This window comes from Dama dama, chromosome 9 (assembly GCF_033118175.1).
Source record: "Dama dama isolate Ldn47 chromosome 9, ASM3311817v1, whole genome shotgun sequence".
NCBI classification, from domain to species: Eukaryota; Metazoa; Chordata; class Mammalia; order Artiodactyla; family Cervidae; genus Dama; species Dama dama.
The window spans coordinates 7,225,479-7,241,874 of NC_083689.1; the positions used below are offsets into that span (position 1 = coordinate 7,225,479).

Genomic DNA, 16,396 nt, shown 5'->3' on the forward strand with positions numbered 1-16,396 from the left:
CAAGGAACCGGTTTATTAGCATCATCAGGGTTGACTGATGGGACTGCTTCCCATGCACAGACCCTGGTCCACTCTGCTGAGAAGGCCCAGGAGGGCCTGTAGAGCTGAGCCCCACACAGGCCTCCTGGAGGCCAAGAAAGGTATCCAGGGCTTAGATGGGGTTTGAGGGGACCCACAGCCTGGGTGAGAGCCAGGGATGGACCAGGCCTGGACACTGGGACTGCGGCCTAAGCTGGCACACGCAGGGCCCATGTGGCCCCTGCCTGGTGATCAGAGCAGGAAGGATGCCCGAGCGCCTTCCCCGTGTCTGCAGCCCCGAGCCCAGAGCGGCAGCCTGCAAGTCAGTCCGGTCCGTGCTCTCAGAGCAGCTTGAGGAGCCTCTGAGATCACGGATGCGTGCACCGTCCTCAGGTGACGACCAAGTCCTGTGAGGTAGGAATCGCCTGGTTTGGAAGGGGAGGGCAGGCTGGAGTCCTGAGTTGGTGGACAGCCAGGGGAGGTCAGAGCACCCGTGTCTGAGGCATGCCAGCTTTGGGACTCTCTCCTGATTGGAAACCCAAGGCGGCTGTGAGGTGAGTTGATGCTGGTGCCGGGCAGGTCCCAATGCCGCTTTCCTCTTCCCGCCACCCCGTGCAAGCAGGGTAGCTTTGTCAGCGGGATCCCAGGTCCAAGAGTCTCTCATCTCAGCCCCAGCCACCCTGTCCCTGCGGGTCTTGGCCTCAGCCCTGGGAGGGGCTGGGGTCCATGTCCCGGTCTGGGCGAATGTGTAGGGTGACAGTCTCCCCCACGGTCCCAAAGCTGACCGTCTGGGTTGAAACCTCGGTTTTGAAGCTGCTCTGGCCGCTGTCCGCAGAGCGCTGAACCTGAGTGCAGAAGGAAGGCTTCTGGGTTGCGGTGCCTCCAGCCCGGGCCTCCCGAAAGCAGAAGGAGATGCCCGTGGGGCCCCGGCCCTGCGGCCCCGATGGAAACGCCTCCCGGGGCCTGGGCACGTGGCCAAAGCAGCCAGGGGGGGCCCGGGAGTCTGGGGGGCGCCCCACATTCAGCAGGACGGGCTGCCCCACGGTGGGCTCGCCGATCTCTCTCTGCAGCACCGAGATTTCGCAGGGCGGGTCATCAGCAGCACTAGGCCTGGGGCCACTGCAGCCGAAGGTCTCCCCTTCCTGGGGCACGTAATCCTCCAGGTCGGCCAGGGTGAGGGCACGGCCATGGTGCATGAGGATCTTGGGGTCACGGCCCTGCAGACCATCAGTACCCAGAGGCTCCTCCCCCTGGGAGGCATCTCTCTCCTCCTCCAGGGGGGCTTCCTCTTCATCACCCCAGGGAGGGGACGGCTCAGGGCTCTCTGGCCCCGTTTCCACGCAGAAGATTAGGGGCTCTCCAGCAGTGACCGTGGCCGGGGGCTCCTGGGTCAGCAGCTTGTTGTTGGAGTTGTTTGTATTTGGGTCTCCTCCAGACACCCTTCCAGGCAGCGTGAAGCGAAGCTCCTCAGAGCTGCCAGGCGTCTCTCTGGCCAGAGACGCACCCTTTGAGCCAGCCTTCTTCACCCGGACTTCAATGGTCTCCTCAACCTCCACCCATTTGGGCTGGGGCCTGGTGCCCCCCGGCAGGCCTGCCATGTGGGTCTCAGGCTCCGTCACGAACAGAGTGGGCACAGCGGGCCGCCGGCCTGGCTCTGCCTTGGGCCTGGAGGGTCTGCTGGCCTCTGGCGAGGGCGGCAGCTCAGGAGCCAGCGGGCCTGGCCTGGGCAGGCTGGCGGGGTGACCGTAGCGGGAGGGAGACTTGCTGGGGGACTGGCGTCGGCCACGGGGGCTCTTCACCACAGTGGTAATGGTCTCCTCTCTGTGGGGAGAGGGCCGAGAGGAGATGGGCACAGAGACCCACAGCCTCGCCCGGCGCCCTTGCCGTCAGCACATTCGGGGGCCAGCAAGGGAGGTCAGGTTAGTGTCCAAGCAGGCAAGTGGTGAAATTGCACATGCGCCAGTGCCCAGTCTCCAGATCCCCACCCAAAGAACCAAAGTACCAAAGCACAGTTTCATCTGGCCATCTGCGTACACCTGGGCTCTAGTGTACAGATCTCAAAATGAGAGGTGAGGCATGGGGGGAGGTGCATGCAGTCACTCAGGTCTCTTCCACCTCAGATGGGTCTGTAACGCCACGTGCCAATCTCCCTTCCTATGTGTGGCTGTCTCGTTCTGGAGACACCAGCCCTCCTTACAGAGCTGAGGGACAGGGGTGCAGGGACAAGCCATACCGCCTTCCTCGTCAGTCCCACGCTTGCTCCGTGCTCTGTATCATGGCAGGAGGGCGGCGGGGGTTTGGGGTGCTTCTCAGAGGGCAGGTGCCTCAGAGATCCTCGTCAGGGACTGCGGAGCCAGGGGAGCGCCAGAGTTTGGACTTGCAGCCCGTGCTTTGGGCCTCTGGGTCTGGGATGTGAGGCCTGGCAAAGACACCTGCCTCTGGGCATGGCCTTGCCGTCATGGGCGGTGTGAGCTCAGCCCGTGAGGTCAGATGGGGATGCAGGGGGATGAGGGGAGAGAACTCAAGTCCATGTGCATGTGAGTGTGCATGGGGCTCTGGCCAGGAGCCTTGCAGCAATTCTGGGCGGTGCATCTGATCCCCTTTGACAGGTGCAGACAAGGTTGAAAAAGGGCTTGAGACTTTCCCAGAGCCAAGAGTCAGAAGTCCACCCATCAGCCCAGGCCCTCCTCTGCCAACTAGTACCCTAGTGTGCCAGGTACTGAGGGTGAAATGAGTAACAGGCAGGGAGCAGGAACACGTTCAGTAACAGAGCTCTCCTGGGCCCTAGAACCTGCATTTCCTCTTGGGCTCAGGACGAGGGATCTGGCATGCATGTGGTGACAACTCAGTGCTGCTACCAGCTGCCTGCAATGACTAGGACTCTGTCTCTCTCTTGTTGAGCTTTACTTCTGGCTAACTCACGGCTCCAACCGGGAGCCGTGACTCGCGGGCACGGGCACAGAGCTGTGTGGCCACGCCTCGGGGTGCAGAGCGATGACAGATCCTGCCTCCACTGGCCCTCCACTGGTCAAGGGGAAGCGCAGTGCCCCCTTCACTGGTGGGGAAGCTGAGGCATGGAGACGCGGCCTATTCAGGGCCACAGGCCCGCCTTCCTGCTTCACACGAGGCTTGTTCCTGAGTCAGAGACTGCCCAAATGTCAGGGCAACCTGAGCAAGGACCCACCTTCTGGCCTCAAGTGGCCTGATTTGCTGAGGCAAGACAGTGAGCCCACTCCTCCTAAACGCTCCCCTGAGCTCGGCTCACTGCTGCCCCCATGAGGACGCAGAGGCCTCCTGCTCCGAGCCCCGCAGCACAGCACTGGAGGCCGCCCGCCAGGTGGCAGGAGCCTCTCTCCAAGCCCTGTCTCCTTCTGGTACCCGTGGCTCCCCAGAGCTCCTCACTGTGTGCTGTGCCCTTGGGGGGTGCGGTGCCAGGCAGTTGCCGCTCTCCACTCCTCAGGTGAGGGGATACATGTCCTTGCAGGGTGATGGCTACTACCTCCCTAAGCCTGGAAAAGACTGGGCGTGAGGACGCCTTGTGAGTTACCTAGTCCAGCCTCCCATATGCATGAGTCCCCAGTGGGGCTGCCTGGCCCCATCTCTGCTCCTTCATGTTTTTATTCATAAAACGTAGATGATAACGCTCCCCTCACAGATGAAATGTAGAGCTGATCTGCAGGAGCTCTGGCATGGCTGCAGACCTCCAGGGATGGGACTTCTTTCTGCCCCAGGCAGTCCCATCTACTGTGAGGTCGCACTCTGCTCTGGGGGAGAAGGGAGAAAGTCAGGGAAGGACTGACCCAGGACCTACCCAATGTCTGAAGATGGGTTCTGCAGCAACATTACTAGCTGCAGGCCCCTACAGGAGGTCTTCTGCCTAGGGGGAATTAAGAGGTTCCCCATCTTACAGCCTCCCAGACATCTGGCTTTAGGAAATCATAGTTTCTATCGCCTGCTGGCTTTTGCAAGCTCTTCCACCCTTCCACTTCATACATCTCCGACTGCAAATCTTTCCAGATCATCCAGGTCAAAACCAGTCCTGCCTTCTGTGCATTCACCTAGCTCTGGACTGCTTTGCACCTCTTGTATTATTTAATTATCAACGATATGTATGGCTTTTCCTCAGCCTTGAAGGCACTGGAGAATGGAGAAGGGGACAGTGGCTGTGGCATCAAGGAAAGGAGTTCTCAGCCAGCTTCCGATCATGAGCCCCCCTGAGCAAGGCTTGTCTCTCCCCTGAACCTCAGTTTCCCCACCTTCTCAGTGTGAGGGCTGTTTGGAGACCTCTAAGGACCCTAGAGCTGTACTGTTCATTAAGGTTACACTATTTTAATTACAATCAAATTAACTAAAATTAAATAAATTTTAAAATCCAATTCTTCAGCCACACTAGACAAAGGCTCAGTAGCCACATGCAGCTAGTGGCTGCTGGAGTGGGGTGTAAAATAGAGATCACTTCCATCATCACAGAAAGTTCCCCTGGACAATGCTCTAGGTCCTAGGATACCAGATGGCAGCATTCTGCCTCCAGCACACTGGAGAGGAAACTTTCAGGCCTTGCTCTTCCCTGACTAGTATGACTGAGTCCACGCCCTGGGTGAGCCCTGGGACGTGCAGAATAAGTCAACCCTGCTGAGACAACAGAGCCATGGAGAGGGTACCTGGACCCTGGAAGGGACAGCTTTGAAATGTGGTAGCCAAGGTCTCAAGGGGAGGTGAATGCCCTGGGAGTGTCTGCAAAGTGCTGGCAGTCTGCGTGGTGGACAAAGGCCGTGGGAGCAAGCAGTCACGCAAGCCAGGGGCCAGGCTGCACAGGCAAGATCCAGGAAGGTTAGCAGGCATGCAGGGAGCACTGCAGTCAGAGGGAAGGTTAGGAACACGCCTGCACTTACATGATGACGGTTTTCTTGGGGACCTTAGTCTCCTGCTCAGTGACTACAAAGGAAACAGTCGGAATAGCGAGGGTTACAGATCAGCCAGTGCTGGGGGCTGAGCTATCCGAGTGGACCGGCAGTGTGGTAACTCGTTCCGCTTAGGACATTGGCTCCAAACCCTGCTTGACTGTGCACCCCCCGGGAGGAATGTCTCGGCTTAGAGCCCCAGGCCCTTCACCCTTGAAACAGTGACAGTGCCTCCTCCGGGGGTCTGGGGAATGAGGCGTGGTGGTGACCATGTGTCCCCCATGAGGCAGGAAGCCCTGTCCCCCTCGAGGGGTCTTGCGGGAACTTCACGGAGAATAAGTGCCTAGTTCAGGCTGCCCACACAGAAATCCAAGCTCTTCCTTTAGTCCATGTACCCAGGGAGCCCTGGGTATTTGTCAGGCCCTGAAGTTCCTCTTTTCATAGAAACTGAGGCCTACAAAGGGGAAAGGAATGGCCTGTGTCTGGCAGCCAAACTGGGATGTGGAGGGCTGGTGCCTAGTTCACAAAAAATTCTAAGACCAAAGGACCTCTCTCCAGGGCAGAGAGACTCTGGAGTCTTAGAGGTAGCCCGTCTGAAAGCTGGGCGTCAGGCCACAGCAGGCCCTCCGGGAGCAACCTGAGGATGTCTGAGCAGGGTGCTGGGCTCTGAGCGAGCCAGGAGCATCCCACACACTCAACTGTTCTTGATTGTGCTAGCTGTCCTCCTTCCTGGAGCCAGCAGGGTAAGCCCTGTGGTTCCTGACAGGGACCCACACCCCAGAGACAGCCCGGGACTCCTCCAGGACCCGGCAGCACCTACTCCCCACCATCTGGAAGCCTCTTCCTCTGTAGCTTCTGGGCAGGGTCAAGCTTGCCACAGATATGCCCCTCCCAGCCTCATTAGCGGGCGAGCAGGCAGCCCACCAGCTTCCAGCACTCATACATCTCAACAGTCCCTCTCACCAGACTGGGGGAAAGCTGAGGGGGAGGCTCAGAAAAGTCAAGTGACGTGGCCCAGGGCACACAGCCCCCTAGTCTGTGGGATTTTGTGCCACGTGGGAAAGGACTTCTTTAGATGACCAGATGACCGAGACTATTTTAGCCCTGTCTCCAACTAGACAAACATGAATTAAATGTCCCAGCTGCGTCTGTGTGGCACTTGGGTGCCACATTTCCTATGCATGTGTGTGTGTGTGCGTGTGCATGTACATGTGTGTCCGTAATGTATGTGTGTGCACGCACATGTGTGTGACTGTGTGTGTGCCTGCATGTGCTTCTGCAGGCAGCCTCCTGGGCAGAGGGGAGCCTGCTGGGAGAGAGGATGGGATGCTGCCACAATGCCCTGTGTCTTTAGACGAAGTTGGGCCCAGAGAACACCAACCGGTTTGTGGCCTGTAGGCCACCCCCTGCGCACAGAACAGTGAGCGATCCAGGGCCCTGATCCTCCCTGACGGGGGACTCATTCTGTTGCTCCTGGGGGTAGTGGCCAGGGCCCCTGTGGGCTGCTACACTCCTGGGACCTTTGTTCCCCATCTGACCTGCCACCAGAGCGGCTCTGGGATCCAGTGAGTACTGGCGACTATGGAAGGGTTACAGCCATGCCAAGCGGGGCGCTCGGCCCTGCGCAGTTTCACAAGCGAGGGGGCAGCGCCCCACCCCACGGGGCGAGCCAGGGCCCGTTCTGGCTGCAGAGCCACTGGGTTAATGATGAAGCAGCAGGACAGGATTAGGAAGCAGGAGGCGGCGGGCTCCAGTCCCAGAGGCTGTGAAGACTGGCCTCGCCTTGTGAGGCACCAAGGCCATTTCCGACATAGGTGCGCCGCCCCCGCTCCAGACCCTGCGTCCACGGGGCCCAGACAGAGGCCCATCGTGACGGTGGAGTGAGAGTTCCGTGGGACGCGCTTGTTGCCGCCGAGACAGGGTGCTGAGTCCTGCCGTGCACCACGTAAGACCACCAGGGGCATGGCAGAGGTGCCAGCAGACGCCGTGGGGGCCTCCAGTGGGAGCCGGCTCAACCAGTGCCCTTTGGGGCTTGACGAATAGGACCCCTGCCCACGAGGGAGGAAGGGTCTCTGGGCGGGCCCTACAGAGTGGGAAAGGCCCCAGGCCTGTGCTTCTGGCACCGGATGGCTGACTCAGTGAGAGTCCAGACAGACAGCAGACCCCGCACGCTGGACCCTGGGAGGGACTGGATCTGGTGGCTCAAGGCATCAGAGGAGCCAACTTTCAGGACTTGGGAAGACACAGATCCCAACCCACCCCCTACTGTGAGAGCTGGAGCTCCCCCAGGTGTTTTTGTATAGCTTCCGCTTGCATGCCCCAGAGGATGGGAGGCTCAGTTCCTGTCCTGGCAGCCCCTTCCAGGTAAGTGCGTTCAGACCAGGAGAAACTCTCCCAGAGGCTGTCACCCGCCCTGCAAGCCCTGAAGGCCACTCTCTGAACTGAACAGACACCAACTGCCCTTCTCCCCATCCCAGCCATCCTGGTTGGGACCCTGGAGCCACGGAGGGAGGCATCCTGTCACCCTTCACCTCCTGCCTGGGAGCATGCTGCTCCCTAGTGAGGCCCATTCTGCAGCCCAGACCCCTCCCAGCCTGGCGCAGGCCAAGCCACAGCACCCTGTCCTCTCCTCAGCCAGGGCCGCCCTCTGCGGAAGGATCGTGCTGCTGACACTGCTCCTTCTCCCAGGAGCCAAGCTGGGACCCGGCAGCCTGCTTCTGTGGAGCTGCCCCTGCCACCCATCCTGTAAGACCTCTCTGAACGCTGCCTGGCAGGCAGCTCCAGGCCCAGGTCTGGCCTGCATATGCACTTGTTATGCCCCCCAGGAATGGTTATTAGCAGGGCTTAGGAGGTCCCCCCGACCCTTCAGACAACCCCGTCAGCCCTTCCCAGGCTCTGGTTCACAGCCCACCCTTCTCTGGCCCCCACATACACTGCTCCAGTCAGGGATGGGCCACCAGTGCTGGTCCCCCATCCCCTGAGTCCCCTCCTCTGAACGTGCTTCCCTTTCTGCAGGAAGTGTGCTCTGCTGAGAAGGGCCAAGGGTTCTACCCTTCCCGGGCCTGCCCCGGCCTGGGGGGGCCAGCTCAGGCTGGACTGCCTGCGGAAGCACTCACCTTCCACGGCCGCGAGCCGCTCCACGCGGTGCTGTTCCCGGGCCTGCAGCATGGGGCTCTGCATGAGCAGCTCCGCACGGCTCCGTTTGGAGCCCAGCCGGTTCACCAACTGCGGGGCACAGAGCAGGGGCTCACCTCCACCCCGTGGCTCCCCAGGGCCCCGGACAGTCTCTTTGAGGCCGTACAGGCCAGCGGTGGCGTGGAGGGCCCACCGCAGCTATTTCAAGAGCCGCAGAGCCTGGCCACATGGGTGAGGGTGCCGTGTCCCTTGACCAGAGCTCCTTGGGACGGGGGGACACTCTCCACCCGCCCTGTTTAGCACAGTGGCCACGTGGGCTCTGAGTATGTGAATTAGAAGTGAATCTTTACTTAAGCGTTAGCTTTAACTGATTTACATTTAAATCACTGTGTGGCCAGCACAGGTCCAGAGCTGACTGGGGTCTGCTTCCATCTCTGAGAATTGCCTTTGGGAGCAGGCACCACAATGTCCCCTGCAGGCTGCCAGCAGCAACAGCACGAAGGAGGCTGGGGGTCGGGAAGAGCCATGGCTGGCCCATGCCCTGCCCTGCCCTGCCCTCCACCAGTGCCCCCAGGTCACGAGGACCAAGGGGGCTCTGCCCGGGGCCTGCTCCTCTGCCCCTGTCTTCTCCACACGGACAGTGGGCAACAGTGGCCTGGGGTCTCCTCTCTCACGGTGGTCATGGATGGTAGTGACCAGGCAGGATTCCCCAAGACAAGGCCCACAACCCCCTGCCCTGGCGCGCCCCCCCCCCACCTCACCTCACACTCATAGACGCCCAGGTCCTCCGTGCCTGCCGCCCGGATCTCCAGCACCAGCAGGCCGCTGCGGGGCTCACTCAGGGTCTGGTATTTGCCCCCAGGGGTCAGCAGGGCACCATCCTTGTACCACCTACAGCCAGCCACAAGCGCAGTCAGGTGGGTCTCCTGCCCATGCTTAAGACTCTCTCCTCACCCATCCCCTAGTTCCAAGTATCCTTACGGGGCCCACCCTCCTGGACGCCACCCACCCAAAGAACAGGCAGTCCTGTGTCCTCGTCACGGCAGCTAGAGCCGTGTTCGGAACTGCAGCCTGCTCACACCCACTCCTCAGCGGACAGGCGGCGGTCCTGTGAGTAGCTGGCCCTGACCCAGCTAACAGGCTGCCCACCCGCACCTCTCAGGCAGGCAGGACAGCCCCAGGGCAGGCCCATGCGTCCCTGCTGCCCCACCCCCAAGCCACCTGGCCCACCTGATCTGAGGATATGGGGCACCTTCAATGGTGCAGGTGATCTGGGCATCTTCTCCATCCACAAAGGGCACTGCCCGGACCTTGTTCACAAACCGAGGTGGGACTACGGGGCCCAGGGAACGTGGGGAGATGAAAGAGAGATTTGAGAGACAGAGGGAAAGAAACGGAGAGACACAGAGACAGAGACAGACACACGGAGAGAAAAACAGAGACAGAGAGATGGAGACAGAGACAAAGAGAGAGAGAGAGACAGAAGCAGATAAACAGAGATGGACACAGAGAAAGAAACAGAGAAGGAGGTGGAGGCAGAGATGTAGACAGATAGAGGCACAGAGACTCAGAGAGAGACACCATGATGGACCGGACCCCACCCCCGCCAGTCAGTCTCCCAGACTTGTCAGGTATTCACAGCCATCCCTGCAGCTCCATCCATATGCCCCCAAGCAGGGCTGATACCTTCACAACGCCCACAGCGTGGGGCCTGGGCCTCCCCCTCAGGGCTCACCTTGCACCAGTATTTTGCCCAGAGTGCTAGCATTGCCAGCAGCACTGGCTGCAAAACACATGTACTGGCCGGAGTCAGCACCAGTCAGGTTGTCCAGGATGAGCGCGCACGAGCCGTCGGGGTCTTCAATGAGGATGTGGTGAGGGTCCACCTCCACTGGCTTCCCATCTGGAAAGCAGGGGAGGGCCATCACAGGGGGAACACCATCGGGGACAAGAGGCTGGACCTGTCTGGGGGTCACAGTCACAGGGTCTGGCGGAGGAAGCGACCCCCATCACACAGCAGCCAGTGGACTCCCTGCCAAGGGTCTAGCTGGCCAGGCCGACCTGGAGCCCTGGATGGAGCGGGGGTACTGACCTGCACCACCTTCTTCCCCAGACCTCACTGTGCACAGTGTGGCGTCTAAAAGGCCAGCTTTTAGCTGGAGGCGGGGGCCAGGCTGGGGGACCCAAACCCACCAGAGGACGTCTCCTTCTGATAATAAGACCCTCAACTTATGAGTGGTTCTGCAACTCCCCCAAGGTACTGACCCCACCTAGCAGATACTCAGACAGCATCATCTCTTTAATCATCCTCATCCAGACGCCCATCTGACTAACATCTCCACATTTCCTTCCTGCGAGAGGGGTGGGGAGATATGCATCTTTCACTAAAGAAATCTTTCCTCCATAAATACGTAAAATTTCACAGATGAACACTTTCCAATAGCTCTGTACGTTCTGAACAGGGTTGTTTAAGTTAAAACATCTTGACATCTGATTCACAGAGAAACGTAACAATTTAAAAACCTACCTCCCACCCCCCCCCCCCCCCCCCACCAAAAGCTTCCAGCTGCCACCCTATTTCCCTGCATGGTAATTCCAAGAAAGAGCTCTTCTCATTCTCTGTCTCCAGGAGCTTCCCTTTCCATCTTTTCCCAAACCACACCTCTTGGCTTTCACCTCACACAACATAGCCCTTGGCAAGGACACCAGTGACACTGTCAGTCAAAGTGAAAGTCGCCCAGTCATGGGCGACTCTTTGCAACTCCATGGACTATACAGTCCATGGAATTCTCCAGGCCAGAATATTGGAGTAGGTAGCCTTTCCCTTCTCCAGGTGATCTTCCCAACGCAGGGATCGAACCCAGGTTTCCCGAATTGCAGGTGAACTCTTTATCAGCTGAGCCACAAGGGAAGCCCAAGAATATTGGAGTGGGTAGCCTATCCCTTCTCCAGTGGATCTTCTTGACCCAGGAATTGAACCAGGGTCTCGTGCATTGCAGGTAGATTCTTTCTTTACCAACTGAGCTGTCAGGGAAGCCCACTGTCAATCTGTGGTTAATTCTCAGCCTTCATCTTGCTGTCAGAAAACAATTCTCCTTGGACTTCAGGCATTCCTGCACAGTCAGACTCTTTGGGCAAAGACACCCACAGACAGGTGTTCCCTGTCACCTACTCCCTGACACAGACACACCTCTAAGGGGGACTGTCAACAGCTGGTACGTGGGCTCGTGGCACCTGGATGGTGTCTAGGATGCTACTGACACGCTGGAGAAAGTGATCCAGAGAGATGTAGGTGCTTCCTGACAGCTGGTCCTGCCTCCTTGGAAACCTCCCCCAGGAGCCATCCACGTCAGCAGAAACAAAGGCCTCAGCTTCCTTCCCCGTGAGACATGTGACTGCCTTCTAGGGCCGTACGTCACTTCTCTCTTTGGAGGGAAGGAGGGGAAGATGCGCCAGCAGCCCCATAACAGTTCAGTATCTCCTAAAACTCGGGGTTCCTCTCTTGTGGAACAGTTCACTGCATGAAGCTGACATCTGGTGCCTGGATGTGGCGATCAAGGCACGGGAAGCCCATGCAAAATGCTGCTGCTTTTGCTGTGACAAACAAGCTTGGTCTCTGACTTGGGGTCTTGTGTTTGTTATCTGGCTGTCTGACTGGCTTGCCGACTGGCTTGCTGGCTTGCAAGCCAAGACGTATCTCAGGTCCTTCAGTTTCTGACTTGCAGTTTTGGCAGCAAGGAAGGGACACTGTAAGAGACACACCATTCCAAAAGAGAAAGGTGGTGGCCTGCGGACCAGTTAATAGACCTGAGGGAAGGGGTGTCCATGGGAATCAGTGGTGGACATACTGCCCAAACATCACGGTCATCATGCAAGAAACAGCTATTTCCTGTGAATGGAGAGACTGAGCAGGCAGCTCCAAGCCGAGCACTGAGAAGTGGGTTCAAAGTCTCCCGGATGGTGCCTCAGCTGATGCATTCTCTCTCCCTACAGCGGGGACGTTGCTGGTTCACCTCGGGTCAGCCCCACTTCCCAACAAACATCAGAACCCATGCTGAATCCCAGGAAGTCTCTGTGCCCTTCTGAGTCCAGTCACAGAAATACACACCCACACTGGGTACAAAGGGGAAGCCATTGCCAATCCTGGGGCAGAAGGCAGGCAGAAGCAGGGCTAGAACTCAGGGATGAGAGGCCTGGGCACCAAATACATGAAGGATTCCTTTAGAGATAACAGGAAAGGACCCTGGTGTTTGCTGCGAACCCTGGCTTGGGACAACTCCCTGACATAGACAAACCACTATGGGGAACGGTCAACAGCTGGCACGTGGACTCATGGCACCTGGACGGTGTCTAGAATGCTGGTGACACGCTGGAGAAGGTGATCCAAAGAGATATGAATGCCTCCTGACAGGTGGTCCTGCCTCCTTGGACACCTCACTCAGCCCTCATGGGAAGACCCAGAAAGGGGATAGGAGATGTTGCCACGGCTCTGGACCAGTGGAAACCTCTGCTAAGTGGACCCCATCCAAAATGTCACCATCATGCCAGGCAAGGGACACAGAGCCCCTGAGAACAGTGCAATGTGGCTTGGTAAATCAAGGCGTCCCTGAAGCTAAAACAGATAGGATCTGTAGGGACAATCTTGCCGCCTCACCTGAGTAAGCCCAAAACACTAGGTATTACTGAGCTACAGAAGTGTGTCTTCTTCCACCCCTGCGTCCTTCCACCTCTTCCACCCTTACTGCTGCTTTAAGAGAAAAATCATCAGAAGTGGGCCTCGGTCTCCCTGGGCTCAGAGGGACTGGAGGCCCAGCATGCCCCTCTGATACGCCAGGCATGCAGGCACGGGGAGAGCTTAGATTTTCATGGCTCTGCTGGATACAGGTGTCTGGATTCCACTGATGGGATTTGAGCAAGGTTCCCACAGAACAAGAAGAAAACTGTCCCCTTGGGGCCAAGTCAGGGTGCTGTGACCACGGCTTCCATCTCTGGACCCTGGTGTCTGCTGCTTGGAACACCCTGTTCCACACGAGGGGGGCGAGGCCCTACATGTGGACAGGCTACGGAGCGTGTAACCAGTTCCAGCCCAGCAACATGTCACTTGCCAAGACTGCCAACAGAACCCCAGCAGGAGAAAGAAAGCTGCCAGCCTCCTGGGAGATGTGAAAGCAGCCCAGCTAACAGGAGAGGCTGAGTCCAGAATCAGCAGCCCTGGACAGCCACAGAGAGTGGAAGCGGGCAGTCACTGCTCCTGTGGCCCCATCTGGCGAGCACAGGACAGCCGTAATGGGGTCTCCTGTGCTGGCCAACAGCTCCTGGCAGGAGTCCTGGGCACTGCGGCCAACCACTTTTCCTTCCTGCTGGCATGCAGGGACCAAGACCATCACCGGGGCTCCCTGCCCCAGGGGTGAATTAGAAGGTGGCCTTCTGCCCCCGACACTTAAACTTCCACCAAATGAACGATGTTTTGCTGGTGGGTGAGTCTGACTTCTCCTGCCAGATGCTATTTTTCCTGGCAAAGGTTATGTGAGATGTTGTGAACACCCTGGCTATTTAGTTTGACATTTAACAAGACTACAGATGGGTGGGCTGAAGACACGCCTCCTCGGGTCCATGAACCATGGAGACAAGATGAGAGCATGACAGGGCTCCCACCCAGACCCCCAGGGTCCTGTGCGGAGCGGCTGCGCTGCGCGTGGGGCCAAGTTCCGGTGCATATGCCAGACGGGACTGCCCAGGGTGATGCTCTCACTTGGCACATGGGTGTCTCTCACCACTTGGGTGTCTCCAACTGTGAGGGTGCTTAAGGTCAGTGAACCGCCAGCTCTGGCCACACCACATGGCTGTGTGTGCCGCCTGGCCCACCAGCAGTCTGAGAACCTGTCGTTCGCGGGGGCTGCCCAACGTGAACTGACCACCTGCTGGCCCTTGCTTCCTCCACTCCCCAGACACAACTGTCCTCAGAGGAGTCTAAGCCTGTAAGCTGCTCACAGGGCAAAGGTCCAGATGAAAAAGACAGTGATGGTCTGGATACAGTTGGGAACCCAGGATCCCGCCCTGACTGTTCTTGGGCATGGTGCAACCCCCCTTTCCCTCAGACACAGCCCAGCTGGCACACGCTCCTGAGGGCAGCCTAGCTGAAGGGTGGTGGCTGAGGGGGCCTGTTTTCAACTACTTCTATTGACTGGGTTTGTCTCTCTGAACCCACTGTCACAGATGAGAGGTCTGGTATGAGAAGGGATGGCGGGAAAGTGGGGTTGCACTGCATGGGTTCTGTGAGACGGCAGGGAACTCCGCAGACTTCAGGACCCCACAGGCTCCAGAAGGAAGACCCCCAGGGTGCTAGCGGAACCAGTCACTTCATCCACTGACTCTGCTCTGAAGCCCTACCCATGGGCCGGGGATGGCCCTCCTTTCATGTCCCAGCAAAATGGCCTGCGTATCTTCTCCAGCTCCATTCTCAGCCATCCATGGTGGACACATGCACCTGACTGGTTGTGGACAAGCAGGACGGGAGGATGGACTTCTCTGGGACCATGCCCCAAAACCCGGAGTGGACTCGGCTCTTGGGACCAGACTAGAGCTCAGGACTTACCTTTCAGCCCAGATGAGACCTAGTGAGAGTATCACGGTTTACCTGAGACTTTGAGGCTCACCAGATGGTCTAGGCTACACTGTGAGGTGGTGGGCATGGGGGGCTTTAGGCCATACGGCATCAGCTTGACCTCAGAGGGGCCGCAGAATGAGGTCAGTCGTGCAGGTGGGCAGTCTGTGTGAGGGCCCCAACAGAAAGCTGACACAATGAGGCTCAGCAGGGGAGTGTCCCTGGTGGGCCACGCTACCTGTGCTGGGACACATCAGAGGTGACAGACACAGGCATGTCCACACGACTCTACTGTGGGGACATCTGGGCCATGCCTGGACCCTCACATGGATTCCACCCCATGTACCGCTTCCCTCTTACTGCAGAGAACCAGAACCCTGACTGGCATGGTTGTGCTGAGTTCCGTGGAGCCCCTGAGATTCAATCGCTGAGCCTGAAGGTGGCTGTGGGACATCCCCGTGTGCAGTTGGTACCCAGTGAGAACGGTCTTGGGGTCCTGAAGTTGATGTCATAAGTGAAGGTGTTCCTGGGAACTCCCGGAGTTTGCAGCTCCCATCATACAGGGGAGTCAGACCTGAGAACCACACGGCGGCCCTCAAGGCCCAGCATTCTCCAGCCTCATTCCCCACTACGCCGGCCTCAGCTCCCCTCTGCCTCCTGCTCCCCTGGAGCCTCGCTGCCCACTGGGAGTTCCTCCAAGCTGTCTGCCCTTCATTCTTCCGCATTTCTCTGGCTGGTCATGCCACTTCTGACTTCATATCGCATATCTGTCTATGTCCTTGTCATCTGTCTCCTCCCTGAGAAGGCCAGCCTCTATCCACCGACAAGGATGACCTTCCTGGTCACTGCTATTTCCCATGCACCTGGAATGGTCCTGGGCACTCAGCACAAACATGATCAAATGAGGGAACGAATGAGCGAGGTTCAGGGGTGGGCAGAGTCACTGTGTCAAAAGCATGACGCACATGGAAGCAAGCTCCGCCTCTGTCCCACCTCACCCCGTGCCTGGCTTTGATTCAGGGGCAGACAACCAGAATAGGAGGCCCGTCTCTTGTGCCCAGGCCCTCCGTCAGACCCCACCCTGGATCCCTGGCCCCCTGCCCAGCCTGATTCCCTCTGGGTGGCTCTTGCCTGTTGCAGGATTAGCACCCAAAGGCTTACCTTTGTACCAGCTGACAATGGGCTTGGGTGTGCCCGTCACACGGCAGGCCAGCTTGACTGTCTCGCCCAGCTCAGCTGTGCAGTCGGCCAGTTCTTCTTCAAAATCGGGGGGGCCTGGGGATACAAACACAGGGCCTTGATCACTCACGCATTCCCTCAGGTGTCCACCTGGCAGGACCAGAGCCCCCTGATCAACAAATGGTTGCGGCAGACACCACCCCTTAGGAGCCTTTATCCGCAATACCACACTAGGAGCTGGACGGGACTTGGGAAGGAACAGAGGAGGCCCAGGATACATCAGGGAGCACAGTAGGGACTGTGGGAAAGGGGGATCCTCTCTCCCATTCTAAGTGAGGAAGCAAAACCAAGACTGCTGGGCCCTTCACATCCCTAACACAGCCTGCCTGCCCTGTGCTGGGCAGCCAAGCGCGGACCCCGAGGCCCCCACCACATCTGGCTAACCAAGGGTGGGGCGCGCCACTTGCCCTAGAATTGAGTATCTCCCCTTGTGCTTGCCCAGGTGGGGACAAGGACCCAGAGCTCAGGACCTGCCGACTCGTGTGCTCTCAAGCCAGGT

General features: G+C 58.5%; 1 protein-coding gene across 1 annotated transcript in view; it reads right to left on the reverse strand.

The window, feature by feature from the left end:
* The window catches only part of OBSCN (obscurin, cytoskeletal calmodulin and titin-interacting RhoGEF), a 235,604-nt gene that overhangs the window by 15,377 nt on the left and 203,831 nt on the right, over nt 1–16,396 (reverse strand). Inside the window, exons 88-93 of the mRNA XM_061149525.1 lie at nt 15,820–15,933; nt 9,790–9,957; nt 9,285–9,387; nt 8,816–8,945; nt 8,036–8,144; nt 777–863 (exon numbers count right to left, since the gene is read on the reverse strand). Of these exons, the coding sequence (XP_061005508.1) occupies nt 777–863; nt 8,036–8,144; nt 8,816–8,945; nt 9,285–9,387; nt 9,790–9,957; nt 15,820–15,933 (711 nt within the window). The remainder of the gene's footprint in view (nt 1–776; nt 864–8,035; nt 8,145–8,815; nt 8,946–9,284; nt 9,388–9,789; nt 9,958–15,819; nt 15,934–16,396) is intronic.